The 22,298-nt window shown below is 42.8% G+C and overlaps 1 protein-coding gene across 1 annotated transcript in view; it reads right to left on the bottom strand.

Moving 5' to 3' along the window:
- PAH (phenylalanine hydroxylase) overlaps window positions 1-22,298 on the bottom strand; it is a 52,802-nt gene that overhangs the window by 4,622 nt on the left and 25,882 nt on the right. The window contains exons 4-9 of the mRNA XM_006084069.3: window positions 18,490-18,578; window positions 10,167-10,234; window positions 7,191-7,387; window positions 5,421-5,556; window positions 4,290-4,359; window positions 775-831 (exon numbers count right to left, since the gene is read on the bottom strand). Coding sequence (XP_006084131.1) covers window positions 775-831; window positions 4,290-4,359; window positions 5,421-5,556; window positions 7,191-7,387; window positions 10,167-10,234; window positions 18,490-18,578 — 617 coding nt within the window. The remainder of the gene's footprint in view (window positions 1-774; window positions 832-4,289; window positions 4,360-5,420; window positions 5,557-7,190; window positions 7,388-10,166; window positions 10,235-18,489; window positions 18,579-22,298) is intronic.

Raw genomic sequence — 22,298 nt, 5'->3', positions numbered from 1 at the left:
AGTCAAGTTGAGAGCACACCCGAAGGGAGGTAAAGACAGCAGATGCCCCACGATCAAGGACAGGACTGCCCAGGTGAGAGTTTGTGCAGGTTTGTTCTCTGAATCAGCATGACCTGAGGTCACCTCTCTGTCTCTTGTGTCTCACCCTAACGAATCATCTGTTGAATCAAGAGTTGGCTGAATGCAAGATGAGACAGGAAGCAGTGACAGTGGGGGAGAGTATTGAGGGTACCCTCAAAGTATACCCCTAACAAATTGTTCTCTCTAGAACAGGAACTCCTTCTCTACTTTTGCTTTCTTCTTCATGGAATCAACTAGAGTGAGATGTTCCCTTTATGTTGTTTGAACTTACCAAGCAATCCCATCAGGCTCAGCAGTGGGAGGCAGGAGATTGGAGGGTGATAGAATCAATGAAAGGCCATCCCCTCATCTGTGCTAAACTTGGAATTTCTGAATGACTCCTCTATCAATCATTGCTTCCACATACACACATACTTTATGCTGGAGAAATCTCAAGGGCAATTATTACAGCTTATTGATATTTTCAAGGCACTCTGTTTAGAATCACATGTAAACATCTGCATGAAGCTGATTTCAAAATCCAACCACTAAGGAGTAATCCAAGTGAAAAATTATACTTGTGCAAATGTAACCCAGTGCATTCTGATTTTCTTTCCAAATGACCTGGCTTTCAGGGGAAGATCAAAGCTTCAGAGACCTGAGAGCTGTAACCCATAACACTCCCACTACCCACCACAGAAAGACAGAATTTACCGTGGCAAGTTTCTCAATGTACTCATCAGGTGCACCCAAAGAGGCAAGGCCAATTTCCTGTAATTATGAAAAAACAGAGTCATTGGCATGACAGGGTCTGCCTATTTTCAACCTTTATCCTCAATTAAAGATAAAGGTACTTGATCACAGAAGGTGGTGGTTGGATAGATGTCTTCAGAAGAGCTCAGAGAGACCCTAATTGCTCTGTCAAGTCTTCCTTAACCACACATCATAGAATCACAGATCTCTAGAGTGGGGGAAACTGTTCCCTAGCTGGTCAATCACCTGTTGAATCAAGAGTTGGCTGAATGAAAGTGTTGGCTTGATTCAACAGGTGTATTTTTTTACAGATGAGAAAACTGTGACACAGAAAAGGGAGATGATATGCTCAAGGTCACACAGCACTTTGTGTCTAAAGCTTCATCTCTTGATTCCAATTTAGTAATTATTCTTCTACAGCAGAAGTGGAACATTTCTGGGGTACTAGATAAGTCTTAATTATACACCCTGAAGAAACCACAGAAGTGCTTGACATCCATCCAGGTATATATAGTTGGAGAGTCTGAAATGTCATGAACCACTTCTCATCACAGCTTCAACTGCAAAATTTCTTTAGCTGTATTTTTGTCTCTCTTACAGCATTTGCTTCAGTCTGCCTTGTATCAGTGTGTGTGTGTGTGTGTGTGTGTGTGTGTGTGTGTGTGTGTGTCTTTCCTACTGTATGCAAAAACATTGTGTTCTTCTGGAAACATACAAAATTGATAAAGATCCTTTATCTCATGGTTTTTACTTTTGAGTAGGTAATTCAGTTGGTTCAAGAAATAGAGAGGGGCCAGTGTGCTTAAAGCAGAGTAAGAGGATGGGGGGAGTGACAGATGGTATCAAACAGGAATCTGGAGCCTCATCATGTAGGACCTTTTGGTTATTTGGGGCTTAAGATTGTCCTCTCAGTGTAATGGGGAGACATTACAGGGTTTTGAGCAGAGAAGTTGCAAGATATGATTTATGTCTTCAAAGATTCACTCTGGCTTCTCTGTGAGAATAGACTGTAGGGGGTCAAGGGTAGAGGAAGGGAGACCAGTTACGAGGCTACTGCAGTCACAAGGGTGAGGAATGCTAGTGGCTAACACCAGGTTGTAGCAGTGAATATGATGGGAAATGACAAAATTCTACATATATTTTGAAAGTAAGCCCTTAGAATTTTCTGAAAGATATGGTTGTAGGTATGTAAGAAAGAAAAGTCAATGATGTCCCCCAAGTGCTTTTGGTTTGAGAAACTGGAAGGATGGAGTTGCCATGAACTAATACAGGGGGCTGTGGGTGGAGAAGGTTTGAACAGGAAGATAAAGAATTCAGTTTTGGACATGATGAATAAAGATGTCTATTAGACATCCAAGTGGAGATATTGAATAGGTGGTTGGATATGTAAGTCTAAGTTTTAGGATTAAAGTCTGGGTGGAGATATAAATGTGTTTATCATCAGGTTAGAGCTTGTATTTAAAGCCATGAAATTGGGTAATATAACCAAGAAATTAACGTAGATAGAGAGAAGGACTAAGTATTGGGCCCATAATGAAGCAAGAAGTTACATGGTCTTCATCCCTGTGTTCCTGTCTAGGCCAAATGCAGCACCTGGCCCAGATTACATACTGAGAAAACGCTGTCCAGTTAGAATGAACCAAATTTAGATACTGGCTTAGCCTGGATCTACTCTCTTGCCCCTTCCCCATCTCTGTTCCAGACATACCAAAGTTCTAAGTCTATCAGGAGCCATTGATAAATCCAAGATCAAAATGGCACCCTGTTCTAGTTGTCACCAGTCTTTGTGAGCCTAGAGATTGCCTAGCACAAGGGGTTCCAAGATATCCCTGTGGTCCATCCCCATCCCATCTTTTACTGTAGCAGAAAGCAAGTCCTGCCTTTAGATAAAAAAGGGATGTGCTCAGGGAAGCTTCAGAATGGTTCTCTGCCTTAGGACTATCCTGGTCAAAATTGAAACTGTGTGACACTCATGGCCCAGAGCTTCCATCTCTCTCTTTTAAAAAAATTTAAGTTCTTTATTGTTTAATATATTACATAAGCCTCCTTTTTCCCCACTGACCTCTCCCCGGCCACCCCTAACCCTCAGCACATGCCCTCCCTCCTTCCCCCCACCCCTATCTGTGTCCATTGGTTATACTCATATGCATGCATACAAGTCCTTTGGTTGATTTCTTACCCCCTCACCCCCCACCTTCCCTCATAGGTTGGACAGTCTACTCAGGTAATTGTCCACTTCTCTGTGGAGCTCCCCAAAATGGAAATGGCTTAAGGGTATTACTTAGCCTCCTTAATACCTTCTGATGGTGAGAACAAAAAGTTCTATTCTGATAAGAAAACTTATTTATCTTTGGCCATAGCAACAATCCCAATTTTAAAGCTTCCAAAACAAACAGTGGCACTGGGCAGCAAGAACCTCACTTCTAAAAGTCAGCCTATCAGCAGTAACTTCAGTCCAGTGGTAACGCTTCTACAGTTAAGGTTCAACCAATCCTTAAGCACTTTTTAATGTCCAACAATTTCTGAATCCACATTTCCAAGAACCCTACATAAAAGCAAGTTTTCATTGTTTGGGGAAGTCTGTGTCTTACAAGTACAGTTTTTCCTTATTTAGCAAGCAATTAATTCAGCTTTTTTGTTTGTTCATTTGTTTCCTATATTAAGTGGTAGCCTCTTCCTTCAATAGTAGAATGTTTATTTCTTCCAGCTGCTTATAAAATTCACACACAATCCCATTACTCTGAAATTCATGCTTGGTCCAGCATTTGTTCACGGGTCATTCCATTTGATCCTGTGTGTGTGTGTGTGTGTGTGTGTGTGTGTGTGTGTGTGTGTGTGTGAGAGGAGGGCTTCTTTTTATTGATACACATTTGAAGAACAGGGTGGCCTCTCAAGACAACTTTTCTCAGGTCACACAGGTGATTGGTGGCTTGGTAGGGCCTATGCATGCATTGTCATTCAACAATCTCATGATCCAATGATGGTTCTAGGCCACCTCTCAAAGCCTGGAGAGCATTAGTAGGATTCTTTTACTGATCCCCAAAACATTTTTTGAACATGATCACCACTGTTATAGATGAATCAAGATCTAGCCTGCTATTTTGATAATAGTGAAAAAACATTAGGCTTATTATTTTTTGCCAACTCTGAGTAGGGCTATTGGCATTGGATTCTTGGCAAATGTCATCTTACTTAATGAAAACATAACCAAATGACTGCTTGACAAGGTAAAATCACTTCTACATGGGAACCAGAGAGGTTTTTCATGGATGAAAGGCTAATATACCACCCCTGGTAGGACAAGTGAGATTAGCAAGTTCAACAATTTAATTCAGAGGATGAGGGATTCACAAATCAAATGTCGTGGTCTCTAGAATGGGTATCTCCATAGGACCATACACCCATCTCAGGTGGTAGCACAGAACTGTACCTTCCAGAGACGTGAGGCTAGAAGGCTAAAGATATGCATTCCTCACCTGGGAAAACTGGGCAAAACTGCGATCTGAAAACAAGGGCACGTGTCCCAACAGCTCATGGCAGATGTCACTGAAAGACAGAGAACACAGAGCTTGGGGGTGAATAAGGGTTACAAGCAAGCCCGACTCAGTCTTACTACATAAGGAATGGGTGGGAAGAAAGGAAGTAATTCCTCAGGCTTATGCCCTCACTTCCAAGAATAAGTGGTATACAAACCTTGGGATCAGGTGAGACAGAGTACAAGAGAAAAGGAAGAGGGGAAAGAAAAGTAAGGGACAGGGCAGGACACAGCAGCAAGGGGGTCTTAGGTGTATGCCCAGTGAGGTGTAGAAGAGCCAATATTTCTGTTGGCATTCCCCCAGACACCTGAGTGAGCTGTGAATCATGAACACTTCCCATCCCAAGTCCTCACCTTGGCATTGACATTCCTGGGCAGATACAATGTGCTCAGTTATTCTCCACAGGAAATAAAAAATAATTTTTAATAGAACTGTTCCTCTCTTATTCTAGAGTGGGCAGCAGTCAGTCAAGAAAGAAAACTTATATTGATTTAACATTATGTCCCAGGTCCATTAAGAACAGGTCTTTTCTGATTTATAATAATAAACTTTGTAGGCAGGGAAAGACCATTTTGGGTGTCCTGCTGAATTTTTGTATAAATTGCTTAAGTTCTAGCTGCCTAAGGAGATAGCTAAATGCAAAAGTAAGCAGCATAGTAGCCAGCCATTCTCTACTTTCAGTCAAAACACATTCTAGGCAGAGAAAGCTTAGAATCGTGTAGTCATGTATTTAGGAGGTGTTGAGATAGCTTGCCATCTCTTTTTCCTGTTCCCATTTGGAACTTTATAGCTCTGACTCCTACAATCCCTTTGGAATTTGAATGTGACCTCTCATTCCCATGGTCAGGGAAGGTCTGAATCTTTGGTTCAAAAGATGTCCATATCTCCAATTAGTACGGTCTATTTGAACAGAGAAAATCCCCAGAAGCGATGAGTTTTTTTCTTAGCATCAAACAATCCAGGCACCTTGTTCTATGGATGAGTCCACAAATAAACCAAACCTCATTCCTGGATTAGAGAGAGGTGGCATACACTGTTGCTGGCAACTGGTGGAGGGGGGATAATACTTACGGTTCAGGTGTATACATGGGCTTCGACCCATGTCTGATGTACTGGGTGCAGTGGAAGACTCGGAAGGCCAGGCCACCCAGGAAATCCCGAGAGGAAAGCAGGCCAGCCACAGGTCGGAGGCGGAAGCCAGTGCAACCTAGGAATCAAGAGAGAAAGAAAACTCAAAGCCCATCACAGCAGAGCCATAGGGCTCTGAAGACTTTTAGGCAGGGAAGCAATATACCCTGCTGTCCAGGAGATGGGTGCTGATGCCAGATAGACTTATCATCTTCAAATATCTACCTCAATACTTTCTAGCTGGGTGATATGGGCCAAATAAGTTCAAGTCTCTGAGACTCAGTTTCCTCACCTCCAACATGTGGATAAATACTTCTTAGGATCATTCTGAAAATCAAAAGAGCTAACAAAGTACTTTCACAGAGCCTAGCACTTTGGAAACATCCAATAAATTTACCTTCTATTATTATTTGTTAGGTTTAAATGCTTATTCTCTACTCCTTGTCTTTCCAGAGTGCAGAGAAAATTTTCACAGCACTTCCCAGGAAGGAAAAGGATGAAAGGAGCACTCTGACTTCTCTATCGCACCTCACACAGTCCACCCCATGAGGACCAGTGACTTCCCTGATTTGAGCCTTTGGGAAGAGGAATGAATATTTTCAATTTCACACTTTCTTCCCTTTCTCTCTTGACTGTTGGTCCATAGAGGAGCACACTCTGGTCTGCTCTTGGCCATGGAATGGACGACACACTGTGCCAATGAATTGGCAAGGAAGTCCATGGTGGCTACACATCTCTACCGCATTCTCTAAGTAGCTTTTATTAGTAATAAAGGTGACATTTTGTTCTCCATCTCTTTGGTTTCTCTATTTTCTTCTCAATTTGTTTTAGATTTAGGAGGAGAATAATAACAGTGGGCATCATTATAATAATAGCTAATGCTATACATTACATACTATATGTCAGACACTGTTCTAAGTACTTTATACATACTAACTAATCCTCACAATCCCCCTATGAGGTAGATGTTTTTACTATCCCCACTTTACAAATGCGGAAGTAGGTGTTTACTATGGGTTAGTTGATTGTTTTAGTTTGGTTTTGCTGAATTAACACCACCTCCTGGCAGAGAGGAAAACCCTTATCTCCTTGGAAGTGATGTCACCCCAATGATGTGGTTCCCCACTAAGATACTGAGTCTAAGTTAGCCAAATGCACTGAGCATCTACTGTATATGTATCACTATGCTGGTGATTTCACATGCAGCATCTTTTTTCATTCTCACAACTGCCCTCTGAGAAAGGCTAAAATGCTGACACAGACTCCATTGGACAGATAACAAAAGTGAGGTAGGTTCACCCAACTAGAGAAAGTCCAAAGCAAGATTCATACCAGATGGGTGTATAAACTTGGAGTTCAGGCTTTCTTAGCACTGCCCACAAATAATACATTTCTAACACACAGGCACACTGCTGCCATCTCATAACATAGCAGAGCTGCAAGGAAAACCATGACTGGGCAACCTGGGCCTTGAGTATGAAAAAAACGTTTCAGGGGCATTGATAGGCAAAACCCATGCCTTGTGCCTTTAAGGAGGGAGGCGATGAGAGTAGATTAACAGTGGAAGCTGGAAGTGAGGCAGAGCTCAGCAGTGACATTCCATTTTTCCTGGGAGAATCAACCTGCATGCATTGCCATCGGCACACTCACACTGGCCTCCATTTATTGCCCTCCCCTCCTGTCCCTTTACCTTTGACCCTGATGTGCACTTACTCTGAAGAAACTGAGACACATCCTCCAGCTGGGGAATGTTATCTTCACGGAAGCCACAATACTTTTCCAGAAGTGGGAAGATGTGGTTGTGCTCATAGCAAGCGTGGGTTTTATACAAGGACTTCAGGGTCTTGAACACCGTGCCCCAGGTTTTCCTTTCCTCCTCCGTGTATTCCACTCGAGGAATGGGTTGCCCACTAGAACACAGGCATGAGATATTTGTCTCTGGCAGGGCAGGTGCATGAAGGAGTGTTAGCAGAGGTGCCACCACCTGGACTCCAGTGGATTATGTAAGTTATTTGAAAGAGGAAAATTCCACTTCTCGATGTAGGAAACATTCAACTGAATTGGTTAAGCAATGATACAAGGTCTCACCTCATCAACTGCCCCAATGATTTGCAGTCACATTGGGAAATCACTTGGCCTTTCTGCTCTCTTATCTCTCCAATTGTTTACGTAAGGTGGAAATTCACTTACCTTCAGGGGCCAGGCAGGTAATGTAAATATATAAAGTAGCAGGTACAGGCAATAGGAGGGTGGGGTTGAGACAACTGAAGAATGCATCCTCTTTCTAAACAATGGCATCCAAGTTCAATTAAAGTTTTGTATTATGTCAAATAAAGCAATTGTGGGCTAAAGTGGATTGAATATGTGCACCATGAGTTTAAGACCCTTGTTTAGTGGGCATGCACTTGCTGGATTTGATATTTGGGTCCCTGGGAAGTTCCAGAGGTATTTAAATGCATGCTAGGTACAAGATCTGCTTATCTAGTATCTTCCGCTATGACATAACAGAACTATAGGGAGCTTGTGGACCCTGCCCTGTAGATCCTGAATCAGTGGGGAGGGAGGGCCCAGGCATCTAGATTCCTATAAGTTCTCAGATGACATGCTATAGTTCAAGAGTCATTAGTTTGAATAGTCCTTTTGAAAACTATCTAAGAATGAGCTGTGTTATGAATAGTGAAATAAAAGAAAACCAAAGAAAGCCTGATTTTGAAGACCCGTGACTCTTCTGTGGGCTGTAGGCCTGTTTCCTAACAGGATACACAGTGTCTGGGACAAGGCAAGACTGTTTATCTCAGAATAATGGCTCATCATCAGGCTCCAAACTAGGTCACTCCTGCCTTTTCAGAAGTGTAGCTCACAGGAAAGCACTGCTATGGCCTACAGGTGGGCAGGGATCAGGGGGCAGAGACGGATTTTTGCTTAAGTATTGAAAGCAAGACAAGCTCAGGGGGTTCTGTAATGCCAGCAGTGATTGTGGAAAGGACATCAGGTGGACCCCCACCTAAGGCTGCACCAATATTTCAGGACTAAGTGCTGATGAAGGGAAATAACAGGTTTTTGAAACAAACAGAGTTGGGTTCAATACTTGGCTGCACCAGTTCATAGCTAAATGGCCTTGGGCAATTTAGTAAACCTCTCTGAGCCTGTGCAGCTATTACATGGGCTATTTAGAGACACATTTTATCAACTGATCACTATACTGGGACTATGATTCATGGTGCCTAAGTTTGACCCCCATGTGGAACAATTATTGAGAAGGCGCTAGAGACCCGAATGTGGGGGCTGTTGGCATGGAGGGTGGCAGAAGCAAAGGAAGGGGGCCAAAGTTGAGTCCTGAAAGATGTTACAATTTCTGGGGTGGGAGGAATTGGCCAGAGGAGACTGAGAAGAAACCTCAGAAAGGGAGGAGAGAAACCAGCAGAAAGTGAAATCTATGGAGTACAGTCTCCTGACTCTGAGAGTCCCCAGACACCCATGTTAGTGACTGAGAATGACTTTGGAGCAAAACAAGTCTAAGTTCAAAATCAGAGCATGCCACCTGCTAATATATGACTTTGGCAAGTTACTTGTTTCAAGCTGTAGTTTTTCCATCAGGAAAATGGGGAGTCACTATAAAGACTAAATGAAATAATGTGCATAAAGCATTTAGCAAAGCCACAGACAGAGCAGGGAGATAACACAGGTAAATGGGTCCTATTCTTATTGATCAGCTAAAGAAGGACTCCTGTCAATATCTGATTTGATTGTGTCCACCTGACCATATTGGGGCAAAGGTAAGGACAGGAGAGAGAGAGAACATGTTCTGTGATTCCTGCTTGCCACCAGCCAAAACCTACAATGCTGGGCCAAGGTCAGCACGGTTCTGGATCTCTCTATTACCAGGAGTCATTCAGAGAAGGAACCTTCCTCATTTGAAAGGTGACTTTGTCTTCTGAATACAGAGCCCTACCATCTCATTTATCTCCCTCAAATTTGTTAAAGAACCATTACTCAGTGCTCTGGTGAATTGCTAAGTTTCTTCTTGTAGACGCCTTTTCTCATGCCCTTAACTCAGGAACGGAGCTCAGACCTCCAGACACTGTTTCCCATGGGAACATCTGAAGTTCCTGGGGACTCACAACAGCTCACCAGTTCTCCTCCAAATAACATATTTAATATTTGCATTTTCCTTTGGCTAAAAGAAGTCAGAAGAGGAGCATAGAATCCCAGACGGGGGAAAAAGACACTCATCTGAAAATTGCCCTTTGCAGCTGGGTCAGATGGGATGAAAGAAGAACGCTGAGGCTGGCGCGCCTGAAACCTCAGATTCATTATTTCAGCAAAGCAGCCAACTCCTGAATGTAAATGATGCTCTTTCTCCTTCCATGTTTAATGTGGAGAATACCAGAGGCTCTTTTATTCAGCACTGAGGCCTTTTATAATTACTTCAGACATCACAGCGTAATTACACAACAAAGCCTGATAGAGAGCTGGGCCCTGGTGCAGTGGGTAATTTTGTTTTGTCTAGTAGCATTTTTTAAAACAGGTGTTATTAAAGGGGGGGTCGAACACACACACACACACACACACACACACACACACACACACACACCAGGCAGGACTCCTCATGCTGGTGTTTTCCAAACTTAGGCAAGGAAGAGGCAGTCTAGGAGTGTGCTCTTCCCCCCAACAATCAAGCAGACTTACTGTCGGTAGTTGTAGGCTATGTCAGCAAAATACTTCCGTCTTGCTCGGTACACAGGATCTTTAAAGCCCTAGGAGAAAGGAGACACTTGGTATCTCAAAGCTTTGAATGAAAGCCTTGAGCTCCTTCCCTTGATTATACCCTGAAAATAAAGTCTCAGCTAAACCAAGGGTAAGCTCTCCCACCAATATGAGCGATGCATCATTAGCAATACCCTCAATTTACTGAGCCCCTGTGCCATGGGATTCCAAAGTGCAAATAGTGTACAGGTTTTAAAGAAATCTCATTCATAGCGTTTCTCACTTGTAAACTTGCTAAATTAGATCAAGCCGGTAGGATTGATATCTATGATGAAGATATACAATATCCACTAAATGTTTGACTAATGATAAGTATCTAGCATTGCCTCCTAACTTCTTGATAGACAAACAGTACATGCTTACTGCCACTGCAATTTTAAAAAATACCATTTATGGATTGCCTACTATGTGCCAGTCTGTGCTAGAAACTTATTTTATGTATAACTCTCACAACACATTTGTGAGGTACATTATTTTGAAGAGAAATCTGCACCCTCGTGTTAATTGTAGCATAATTCACAATAGCCAAAAAATGGAAACAACCTAAGGATTCATTGATGAGTGAATGAATAATATTCCATTGCCTATATGTATTTATTCAGCCATAAAACAGAAGAGAAAAACCTTCTGAAAATATGGATGAACTTTGACAGCATTGTGCTAAGTGAAATAAGTCAGACAGTGAAAACAAATACTGTATGGTCTTACTTATATGTATATGATTTGAGAAATAGAGAAATCCAGATGTTTCACCCTGGAAAAGTAAAGTAAAATCACCAGACATTTTTTTCACTCCAAACCTAACTTCCAGATAAGTTAAGTAATTATTAGTTTAGAAAAATTCTATGATGTGATTATTACAAAGAATAACTTGTTTTCCCTAGAGCAATGCATGGTTTTGCATCATTAATTCCTATAGAAAAGCTAGGACTCTGAAAAATTGGAACTACCATTGAGTCTACTTCTTCTGGGAGAAGATGAGTTGATGTGATAGGAAAATTGGGCACCATGGTTTTATTTCCAAGCAGCACTAACATACTCTTTCATGAAGCCATCTACTGGGCTAAAAGAAGAGCACATCTGCATACTGAGAACCCAAAATATAAATGTAATGGGTGTCAATCATTAAGGCTTGATTGTGACTGTCATCCTTACCTCTCAGTCTTATTTAACAATCAGTAGTAAATGGCTTTAAACATCCCCTAAGTATGAAGTGTAGACTTCTGCACTTTCAAGGTGCCTTGAAGAATATCTATTTCTACATTTTGATCTAGATATGAGGAAGGTGAAGCTCAGAGAACCATCTGCCCAAGAACCCTCAACTAAAGAACCAGGATCTCCACTCAGGTTTTCTGGTCCTAACCAGGCTGATGAGTAGAGGTTTGAGGGTTGAAGCTAAAAACCAGGGAGACAAGAGAAGAATGTCCTTAACCCATAGATTTCCACCTCATCATGTCGCCTCCAGAAAAGGGGTGTCCAAGACAATTTATCTTCCCCTTTGGACTCTCTATCTTTAATCTGTGATGTACTTTGTCTAGGTAGTTTAAATATTTTTCCATCAGTGAAAAAAAAAGCTTGAAATAAAATCATGTATCCAGTAAATGTCAACTTTGTCAGAGGGAATACATAAATATATACATGAAATGATGAAAGAAATACACCAAAGTCTAACAAATGTCATGAAAATGAGAAAAAGTAACTGTTTTAGTCTTATATACTATTATGCTTTTGAAGTTTTCTATGGTGTGTAGGGTGTTTTTAATAGCTAGAAAAAAGTAAAATAATAGTAAAAATCCATCTCAAATCATTATGGAGAGTGGCAGCAAATTCATATATATATCACATGGATTCTCTCTGTGGGATGGTTTCTAACCACGATTCTTTTTAACTCAAGTCACTAAAAAGTTCATTATTAGCCTGCAAGGGGACCCCACTAACTAGGCTGCATGGACTTTTGCTCTCCCTATTACCAGTGAAAGGGAGCTATAACCTGGAAGTCCATCTCTCAGGGAGCTGGCCTTCCATCCTTTGGGCTGCCGGGTGACCACAGGGCCTCCACACCACATGGAATACACTCTGAATGAAGCTACAGTCAGCGATGACTAATCATCCTGTCTCAATTTAGTCTAACAGCAGCAATGTCAGAAACACTGCATGTAATTTATTTATAATCACCCTGTCTCAATTAGGCTAATAGCAGCAATTTGGGTTGCACTGCGGGTAACCAAGTGTGTTTTGACAGGAAAATATATTGCTGGTGAAGAAGCGATGAGGGGAAGGGGGAAGAGGGGAGGACAGATGGAAGAAAGTACAGAGAATTCTACAGGGTGCAAAGTCTACACACAATCACTTTCCTTATTCTCAGGATTTTTGTTTCCTGAGGGTGTTGAAGCATGTGATTTTGTTTTTCTGGGGCTTTGGGGGAAAGGGTAGCTATATGGAAAAGTTATGAGTATCCTTTTAGACAGAGATCTTACGTCATTATTTCTTGATAACATGGCTAAGCTTAAACCTCAGAAATGCCATCTTTAGTCACACAGGCTGGAACTAATAAAAGTAACATTAATGTCCACTGTAATTGAAAAAAAGTAAAATAACTAAAGGTAAATTTTAACCTAAAAAAAAAAGTTAGACAGGCTGGGTTGAATTATTGGATTACTAACCCATTCAATCACTAGGAGAATGGCCTGGGGTTGGTCAGTTCACCTCTCATAGCCTTAGTTTCTTCATCAGTAAAACGAGACAGTTAATGGAAGCTATCTCACAGGGTGGGGTGGATTAGATCAAGTAAAATTCTGAGTATAATGGAGACACTCAAAAAATGATGCTTTGGGGCACAATGGTGGAAAAAACCCAAAGCTGAGAAATCTGGCTTTGAACATAAAAAGGATATACTCTCTGGAATGGTCACTGAGTCCTTCACCCATCCTTGGCTTCTTAAACAGCATCTATAGAATTCTTACCTTGCTATTTATTTATAGTTCATCTAGGCCAATAGTAAGAGCCTTTTTGCATCCTATTGGTCCCAAGCCAACTGGAGGAAGGATGATACACAGGAGACAAGAGTTTCAAAGTGGCATTTTTTTAAGTATCTACCATTGCCATCCTATAGGTATGGGCCAAAGATTTGTAAGCCAAGAGACAAGGGCAGTGCGAGCATGCCCCCCACCCTTGCCCACTGTATGTTGTCAGCCATGGTCCCCACCAATAATGCCAAGAAGCCTGTTCTAGAAAGGATTTGGACACCTGGTTGCCCAGGCTGGGAAGTCATTGTTTTACTTCTCTCCTCCTCTCTTACTTTCACATTCAATAATCAATTTTTGTCCATTTTTCCTTTCAAATATCTTGAGTCTGTCCTTTTTTACTTTATTCTCACTGCTACAACTTAATTCAGGCCTTCATCTTTTCTTGCCTGGACTACTATAACTGCTTTCTTTAACTCCTCTCCCAAACCATCTCTCTTCACTTTAGTCCATGTAGATTTAACAAAATGCAAATCTGGTGGGGATGCTCCCCTCATTAGAAACTTTCAATGGCTTCTCATCACTTTTGGGATACAGTCCAAAATCCTGAACATAGTCCACAGGGCTTTATGTGATCCTGCCCTACCTATATTTCCAACTCTGTGCAGAACTACATATTATATCTCCAAATTTGTCCAGATTGGTCTTATTTTAATTCTTTAAACACACCATGCTTTTCCTCCCACATGGAGGCCTTCATACATTCTGTTCCCTCTGATTGGAATACTTTTCCTCACTTTTTCAGACCAATAAGCTACTACTCAGTCTTTCCATCTTGGTTCACATCACACCTTCCTTGATTTTTCCAGTTTATTGGTTTTCTTCTACAATACACTCCCTCAGCAAACTGAGTGTTTTTCCTTTTAGACAATCATTATACTTGTTTTTTTAAAATATATTTTTATTGATTTCAGAGAGGAAGGGAGAGGGAGAGAAAGATAGAAACATTGATAAGAGAGAATCATTGATTGGCTGCCTCCTGTACTCCCACTACTGAGGATGGAGCCCAAAACCCAGGCATGTGCTCTGACTAGGAATGGAACAGTGACCTCCTGGTTCATAGGTTGATGCTCAACCACTGAACCACACCAGCATGGCACAATCATTATACTTGTTAATAATTATTTAATTCAGGAATCTGTTTGTCTTACTTATCACTGGATTTTCTGTGCCTGGCATATTTGGCACACTCCTGAGTAAGACCTATTAAAAATTATGCAAACCTTAAGCAAAACAAATGTTACGGTGTGCCTTTTCAAAGTCCTATCAGATCACTATTTAACAAGCTCACTGTGTGCTCCAGGGGCATGGACATTTGCTTGAAGTGCAATTTACAACTTAGTAAGGCCCCAACACTTCAAAGTTGGATGCTGAGTAATATTTATTCAAAGTTCCAAAATATTTATTTTATGATCCTGTTGCAAATTATTTCTGTCCAGTAGAAAAGAGAACACTCGCAGTTACGGCTTTCCCGCCTTCTGGGACATTGGTAATTTGTATAACCACCTTTGTGATCTTATTCCAGATCTCTATTTTCCAATGACCATATATACTTTGGTCTCTTGTGTCTTCCTTTGCACCATCTTTGTCATCTTGCTGGGTTCCCCATTCCTGAGTCCATGGATCTTTGACACATGTTCACAATATATACCTGTATAACAGTTGTTTCTAACTTTTTTAAAAATTACACTTTGTCAGAGCAACTTAGTTGGAATGCAACAAGTCATTGATGTTGACTCAACTGGTTGACTTTTAGGATAGATTCTGACAGGCCCTCAGGTAGGTGAGCAGAAGGAAGGGAAAAGGAGACAAGTATTGAAAATATAGTCCTGGTCTTGGGGAAGAGCAGGCTCTTGTTGGCGAGTAGGAAAAGTTAATGCCTATACCATGAAAGATTGAAAAGCAGTTTGAGAGACTTGGATCAAGAACAGAAATAAACACAGAAGAACAGTTGTGTTTGCTCACATTTCCCCACTGAAAGCTCCCTCCAGTGTGGGTCTTCATCTAGACACGGAGGCAGGTGTTAGGGAAACTGAAAGAGAGAGCTCTGAGGTTGGGGGTCTGTGTGGTTGTGGCTGCTGGTATCCCCTTCATTATCTCTGAGAATATTGCTAAACTACTTTTCTCTGCGTCCTTACTAAGTTAGTTGTGGGCCTGTGACTGAGCTGTAGTCAATGGAATTTGAGTGAAGAGATGTGAGTCACCTTCCATCCTGGCCCATATGAACCTCCCAGGAGCCATTCTCTGTCTTTTTCATGCACGGGCACCATGCTGAGGCTCCAAGGACTTGGAGGAGGGTGCAGCCCTTAGTTGGAAGGAGACTTGATCTCTGCAAGACTGGGTGGAGCGATTTCCTTATTGACTACATTGGAAATAAACTTTCCTTGGGTTAAGCCATGGAGGTTTGGGGGCTGTTTGATAAGTAAGCAGCTAGCCTACCCTGGTTACCACAGGGCTTAATTCAGATCTCCCTGTTTGTGAACTCCTCCCTAACCATTCTGCCCACAGTGACATTAAAACTGATAGCATAGCAGTAAACCTGGTGTTTACTCATATACATTTTTGCTTTATGATTTAGCCAAATAATTACCCAAACTGTATTCCATGGAACACTACCATTCAAGATAATGTTGCTAAGGGTCAATAAGGGGTTCCATGGGTAAATAAGTTTGAGAACCATTAGGTGAAATGAGTTTCATTTTTGCAGGACTTTCCAAAACCTCTAATGAGACCATGGAACTTGTAAATGCTGAAAATGGGGTTCTAGAACACAGCATTTCCCCCCTTGATCGTGAGATCTTTTTCATAGACTCTAGTTCAGGACACATGTATATGTCTCACTTGCATATATCTTATGGCTCCTGTGAGGTTATTATAAGTCATGACATGGTGAATTTATTTTGGCCTGATACTCTGTGCTCAAAGTATAAATCACAGTGACACAGCTCTACAGCATGAGTGTGGGAACCACTGGGCCTGGAGACTATGTAGATGGGAGGCTCTAGGGAGGTCAAGATATATGAGTTGGGCCTTAAAAGTAAATAGAGGCCTTCCAGCAGGGAAAGGGCAGCTGGGGGATAAGGAAAAGCATCCCTGGCAAAGGAAGCAACATGGACCAGAGCACAGAGGCTGAGAACAGTTGGAGAAAGGAGAATTGCTTTTAGAAATGGAAATCAAACAAACCCACTTGGATTCTGTTTGCCAGGCTTAGGATTGCACCCTCAACCCCTCTGCCATCCCTTTGGGAAGAATAGCCACTCACCCTTCTTCTCTCAATCTTACAACTGAAGGCTCCTGGAAGGAAGATATCCTGTTTTATTAATCATTTCAGCCCCCTTCCCTGCACATGGCCTGGGACATGGCTCACGGACACACGAGCCCACACAGCCCTCTCTGGCTGAGATTTCTCATCGGAAAATGAGAAAGTACAACCTTCCCATGGGTTAGAACATTTAAGTTTTTTAAAATGCAGGGAAAGCATTTAGCACAGTGCCTGGTACACAATCCATGCTCAAGAAATGTGCTTAATAAACACAAGTGGAAGGAAGACAGAGGACGGGGATGAAGAGATGGCAGGATGGAGGAGCTGATACAGCTAGCCTATTTCATTCCCCTTCATCTCTGTTTTGGGAACAATCCTTCCCTGGCTCATTTTCCAGCGCGGCTGTGTTGGAGGCCCTGGTGTGGGCTATTGGGTCAAACCTCAGTGCCTACTGCCAAGAGCAGGGGCCAGGGCGAGGCGCGCTCCTCCCGAGCCTGTGGGACAGAGAAGAACAGAGGGTCCTCTCCGAGGAACACCTCTGCCCACACCCTGGAGGGCCTGTTCTGTTCTTGGCCCATCTCTTCCCAGATCGGATGAAAAGCCACAGGAAGGAACAGGGAGAGCCTGGCCTCTCCTCAGGGGGACAGTGTACCTGATAAATTGTATTTTTACGATAAAGTGCATGTCACTGAGAGGCCAGGGAGCCAAAGATGTGGGCTGGGCCTGTAAGGAGAAATTAACTCCAGAGTTTTAAGATCAGCCCCATCTGCCTCTCAGAAGACAGACACCAGGACAGAGGTGGGGAGATGGCCATGTCTATGGACTGGCTTCTGCTCTCACATCCCCAAATGACAGGGGGTGTGCCCAACGGAAAGGACATGGGGCAGGGCAGAGGTACTGGAGGTTGGTAAGAGGAGAAAGGCCACGATGGGCCGACCCCATTGGCTGGGTCAAAGGTCATCAGACAGCTTTGCAGAGAAACCATATCTTTGAAGATGCTTCGCTCTCAGGGCCCCTAGCCAAGAGGCCCCAGACAGACATGCCAAAGGGGGGTCATTCACAACTTACTCAACTGTAAGGACCCACGTGACATGAGGAGAAATTAGACTGTGAGTAAAACACAGACAGTCCCTTAGTGTTAGACTAACCCACTGCAAATGGAAACAACCTTCAAGTCATTTAAAGGCGAATGGAGCCATTTGCCTGGGCAGACAGTAAAGGACAGTCAACATGATCACGGTTGCACCTCTTGCCTATAGAGGCTGCTAGAACTGGCTCTGAGCCAGGCTGGGCTGCTCCATCCCAGGACCCCCAACCCCACAGAAAATGGGGATAAACTCTCCCCACCCCGGTCCTCTAACCAGAAGCCATTAAAGGACCCAACCCCCTGCCCACAGGTCATGGGACACAGTCTGATTTCTCCATCTGGTACGTCAGATCTTTTAAAACCTGACCTTCATACCTACCACACCAGCCAGCCCTTCTAAAATATTCCAGGTACTTTCAGGACCCTGAACCTTCGCATGTACTGTTCCCTCAGATCGTACTGCCTCCTGTCTCCTTGTTTGACTAGTATCTTCCACTCAGTTTTCAAGATCTAGTTCAATGTCACCACTTCCCACGCCCCATGGATCTGGCAGAGTTGTTAGTAGACTTTTCTGTCTCCCAAGCACTTGAATTAAACCTCTGTGATTGTAGAAAGTCAGAAAAATAAAGATTACTTAGATATCTGAGTGTGTGTGTGTGCACACATTTACATGCATATATTATATATAAACAATAGTTTCTAGATGATAACCCATATTTGATCCAACAATAATAACGGCTATGATGATGATTATGATGAATGAGTAGGCACTCAATAAACGACTGCTGTACAAGAAAACAATTAAAGACATATTGCTCCAGAGTAGGATGGGGAGGAACCAAAAGCATCTCATGGGCAGGGCCATGGACTCACGGGGTGGTCTGCATCCAGTTCCGCTCCATAGCTGAGGATCTGGTTGGCAAATCTGTCCAGATCTTGAATGGTCCTTGGGAACCAGGGCACTGCAACACAGAAAGAGCAAAGTCCTGAGTGGCAGATTGGCAGGACACAGTCAAGGTCAGAAGTCAGAAGTATGCAATCGGCCCCAATTAGTCAAGTCAATGGTGGTGAAAGTGGAGTTCCAGACAGCCACCAAATTACTGATTCAAACACTATATCCCATTTCCCTTGAAAACTTTTTTTTAATTTCAGCTTTGTTTAAGTATAAGTGACAAAATGGTAAGATATTTGAAGGGTACATGACTGTTATTTGATATATGTATACATTGAAAGGATCCCAGCACATGTTTTAATTAGCACATCCATCACCTCACACATATTTATCTTCTTTTGGAGGGGTATGAACATTTAAGTTCCACTCTCTTAGGTAATTGAAAGTATACAATACAGTACTACCAACTATATCACTGTTTTATATATTAGATCCTTGAACCTTATTCACCTTATAGCTGAAAGTTTGTAGTCTTTTACCATCTCCTATTTCCTCCGCCCTCAGCTCCTGGCAACTACTTACCTACTCTTTGTTTCTATGAGTTTAACTTATTTTTTAGGGTCCATATATAAGTGATACCATGCAGTATTTGTCTTTCTCCCTCTGCCTATTTCACTTAGCATGTTGGAAACTAATTTTAAGACACATTCCCAAACATTTTCTCTTTCCTGGAGATTTTCTCTGAATTATCTCAAAATTCATCTCCCTCCCACCCATCATAGTAGAGTGGAACAGTTTTTGATGTTTTTCTTTAGCAGCAGAATATATATGCAACCCCAGAATGTAACCCAGATTAAACCAGAGCTGTTCTATTGTCAGCAAGGATGAGCCCGTGAGACCCCGTCTTCCTATCACGGGTCTCCCTCCCAACAGCCCCCAGACATCCTGGCAGACTCTTTGGATGCCAAAGCCCATTTGGAAGCCCTTGGTGAAGCAGAATGAATGGAGTCAAGGTAGCAGGATTTGAGGATGCTCAGCAGAATCCAAGGAATCCGTGGATTTGCATGTGTTTGGAGCAGCATAATGGGAAAGAAGATGGGTCTGAGCTGTGTGGCCTGCAGACATTGGTCATGTAGAGAGAGGGACCCTAGGAAGAAGAGTAGGTGGTGGCACCCAAATCGCTGTGGCCTACAGGAAAGAAGGCATCCTAGGAGTGGCACTGTCCCAGGAATGAACAGAGACTAGGACATTTTGGACTGTAAGGTCCATGAGGGTAGGAACTATGAGTGCACTGTAGTTCCAGGTGCATAGGAGGAAAGGAGGGAGGAAAGGAAGAAAAAAGGGGGGAAAGGGAGGAAGGAGAAAAGGAAGGAAGGAGGGAGGGTAGGAGAGGAAGGAAGGGAGGGAGGAAGGAAGGAAAGAAGTCTGGTTATGTTAACATGTAAGGCATTAATAATAGTAACCATCATGCATGGAGTGTTAATTCTGGTTTAGTTGCTATTTCTGAAGTGTCTCCAACATTAGGAAGGTATTATGACTCCTATTGTTCAGATGAGAAACTGAGGCTTTGAAAAGCCTAAATAACTTTTATAATCACACAGGAGTAAGAAAGTGGTGGACCCAGAAAATGAGTAGAGGACGTAAGTAGACATGGTGAGCAGACAGTGAAGTGAGCCCAAGGCACCCCTCATTCCCCTGAAATGAGATTTAGGGGAAAGGATGCTGAACTTGCAGTCAGCCTGGCCTGTGTTTGAATCCAGGCTCCAACTACCTACTCATCCTCCCTGTGCTTCAGTCCTAACTATAAAAATGGGAATAACAGCAACAATATTGGGAAGAACAGCAAACATTTTTTGAGGCCTTACCATGTACCAGGTGCTTGCTTAGCATTTTGGTTGGAATGCCTCTTTTAATATGAGGGTTGCTGTGAGAAGTAAATAAGAATGTAGGCAAGGCGTGCAGCCCAGTGTCAGGCCCATAAAAGGTAGCTTTCCATCTGGGGCAAGTTATTTCTGTTTCTGCTCAAAGGCTCAGGTTGTGCAGAAAAGAACATGTGTACCATCTAGTGGTCAGACTGGGGAAATGTCATCCATGATCTACACAGTCCACCAAAACAAGAGGCTTTTCTCAGCAGCGTTAATAAAGGTTCATTTTCAAAAAAATTTAAAAAATAGAGGTTCATTTAGACTAGACGCAGTGGTCGGCAAACTGCAGCTCACGAGCCACATGCAGCTCTTTGGCCCCTTGAGTGTGGCCACGAAGTTTCAATCACACTGTACATGCATGCCAGAACGTGGTATTTTGTGGAAGAGCCACACTCAAGGGGCCGCAGTTTGCCGACCACTGGGTCACTAGAGCCTTGTTTCCATAGGTCTGAGATGCTAAGCTCTCTACTGCCTATGTGAGTAATAAAAAGTAACATTGGGTGCCATTCTAAATATTTGACCTTTGAGGTGGGTGCTATTGGACTCCCCAGATTACAATGAGGAAGCTAAGATACAGAGAGGTTGAGGGGCAAACCCCAACACACACTGCGAGAAAACAACGGTCAGGATTTTAACTCAGGCCCGGCTATTCCGCCGTCTCAGGCCTTTACCATGAATCCACCCCACCACAGGGGCTGGGGGCAGAGCACACTGGTTTGGACAGCTGCCTGCCTGATCGTCTTTGCAGCTTCCCACCTGGGGTTTCCATGGCCTCAAAGCCCAGCCCTTATCTCCCAATCAGCTCTCTGTGATGATAAAACAACAGGAACAGAGATGGGCCACAGAGCTGGACAGCGGGGCTGGAACACCGTCTCTGCGCTATCTGTGGCACCCAGAACTTCTTTGTGCCTCAGTCTTTGTAGCAATAAAATGGGGATAATAATAGTGCTATAAAGTACTACTTTAGAGGAACAATATGAGGGCAAATGAGTTAATATATGTGACTTGCTGAGAACAGTACCAGCACATCGTAAATACAGTTGACCCTTGCACAACACAGGTTTGAACTGCACAGGTCCACCTGTATGTGGATTTTTTTTCAATATGTATTCATCGATCGTTTGTTATCAGTAAAGCTTTTGGTCAACAGCAGGCTGTTAGTGGTTAGTTAAGTTTTGGGGGAGTTAAGTGATACTTGGATTTTTGACACAGTACAGGGGTCAGTGCCCCTAACCTTCTGTTGTTCAAGGGTCAACCACACTATTATTGCTCAGCTACAAACTCCAGGGAATTATTTTTACTCTGCCCTTAGCTCAACATAGCACAGAGGACAAAAGAGAAAGCCTTCCATCAAAGCTAGAAGGTCTGCCACTTATTTTTGTATAATTGAGCAAGCATTTTATCTCTTGGAGCCTTAGTTTCTTTATCCACGAAATGGACAAAAACTGTCTTATTGCATGAATTAAATTAGCAAATGTGACAATCCCAGCACAGTGACTGACCCAACATAAGGGCTCAGGGTTAACCATTAGGATGACAACGATCTTAATGATGATAATATTTAGAGGCTGGGAGGGGGGAGGGAAAAGATGGGGGAGAAGCAAGACTAGAATCGGGAAGCTGGTGGTCAGCCCAGCTCTGATATTAACAAGCTTTCTAATCCTGGGTCTCAGTTCCCTTCTCCATAAAATGTGAGTGTTTGGATTCATGTGCTGCTGCAATCCTTTTTGGGTTTCAGATTCCAAGACCTATGGGATGCCTGTGACGGGCTGAGGCTGGCCTAGACACCTGAAAACACACTTCTGGTTCAATCTGTGTGCAACCTCGCTTGTTTCTGGAAGTATCGTCACTACATTTGTTCCGCT

This window comes from Myotis lucifugus, unplaced genomic scaffold (genome assembly GCF_000147115.1).
Source record: "Myotis lucifugus unplaced genomic scaffold, Myoluc2.0 scaffold_10, whole genome shotgun sequence".
Taxonomy (NCBI): domain Eukaryota; kingdom Metazoa; phylum Chordata; class Mammalia; order Chiroptera; family Vespertilionidae; genus Myotis; species Myotis lucifugus.
The sequence above is the reverse complement of the archived record's forward strand: the minus strand, read 5'-3'. Positions and strand labels throughout refer to the sequence as shown.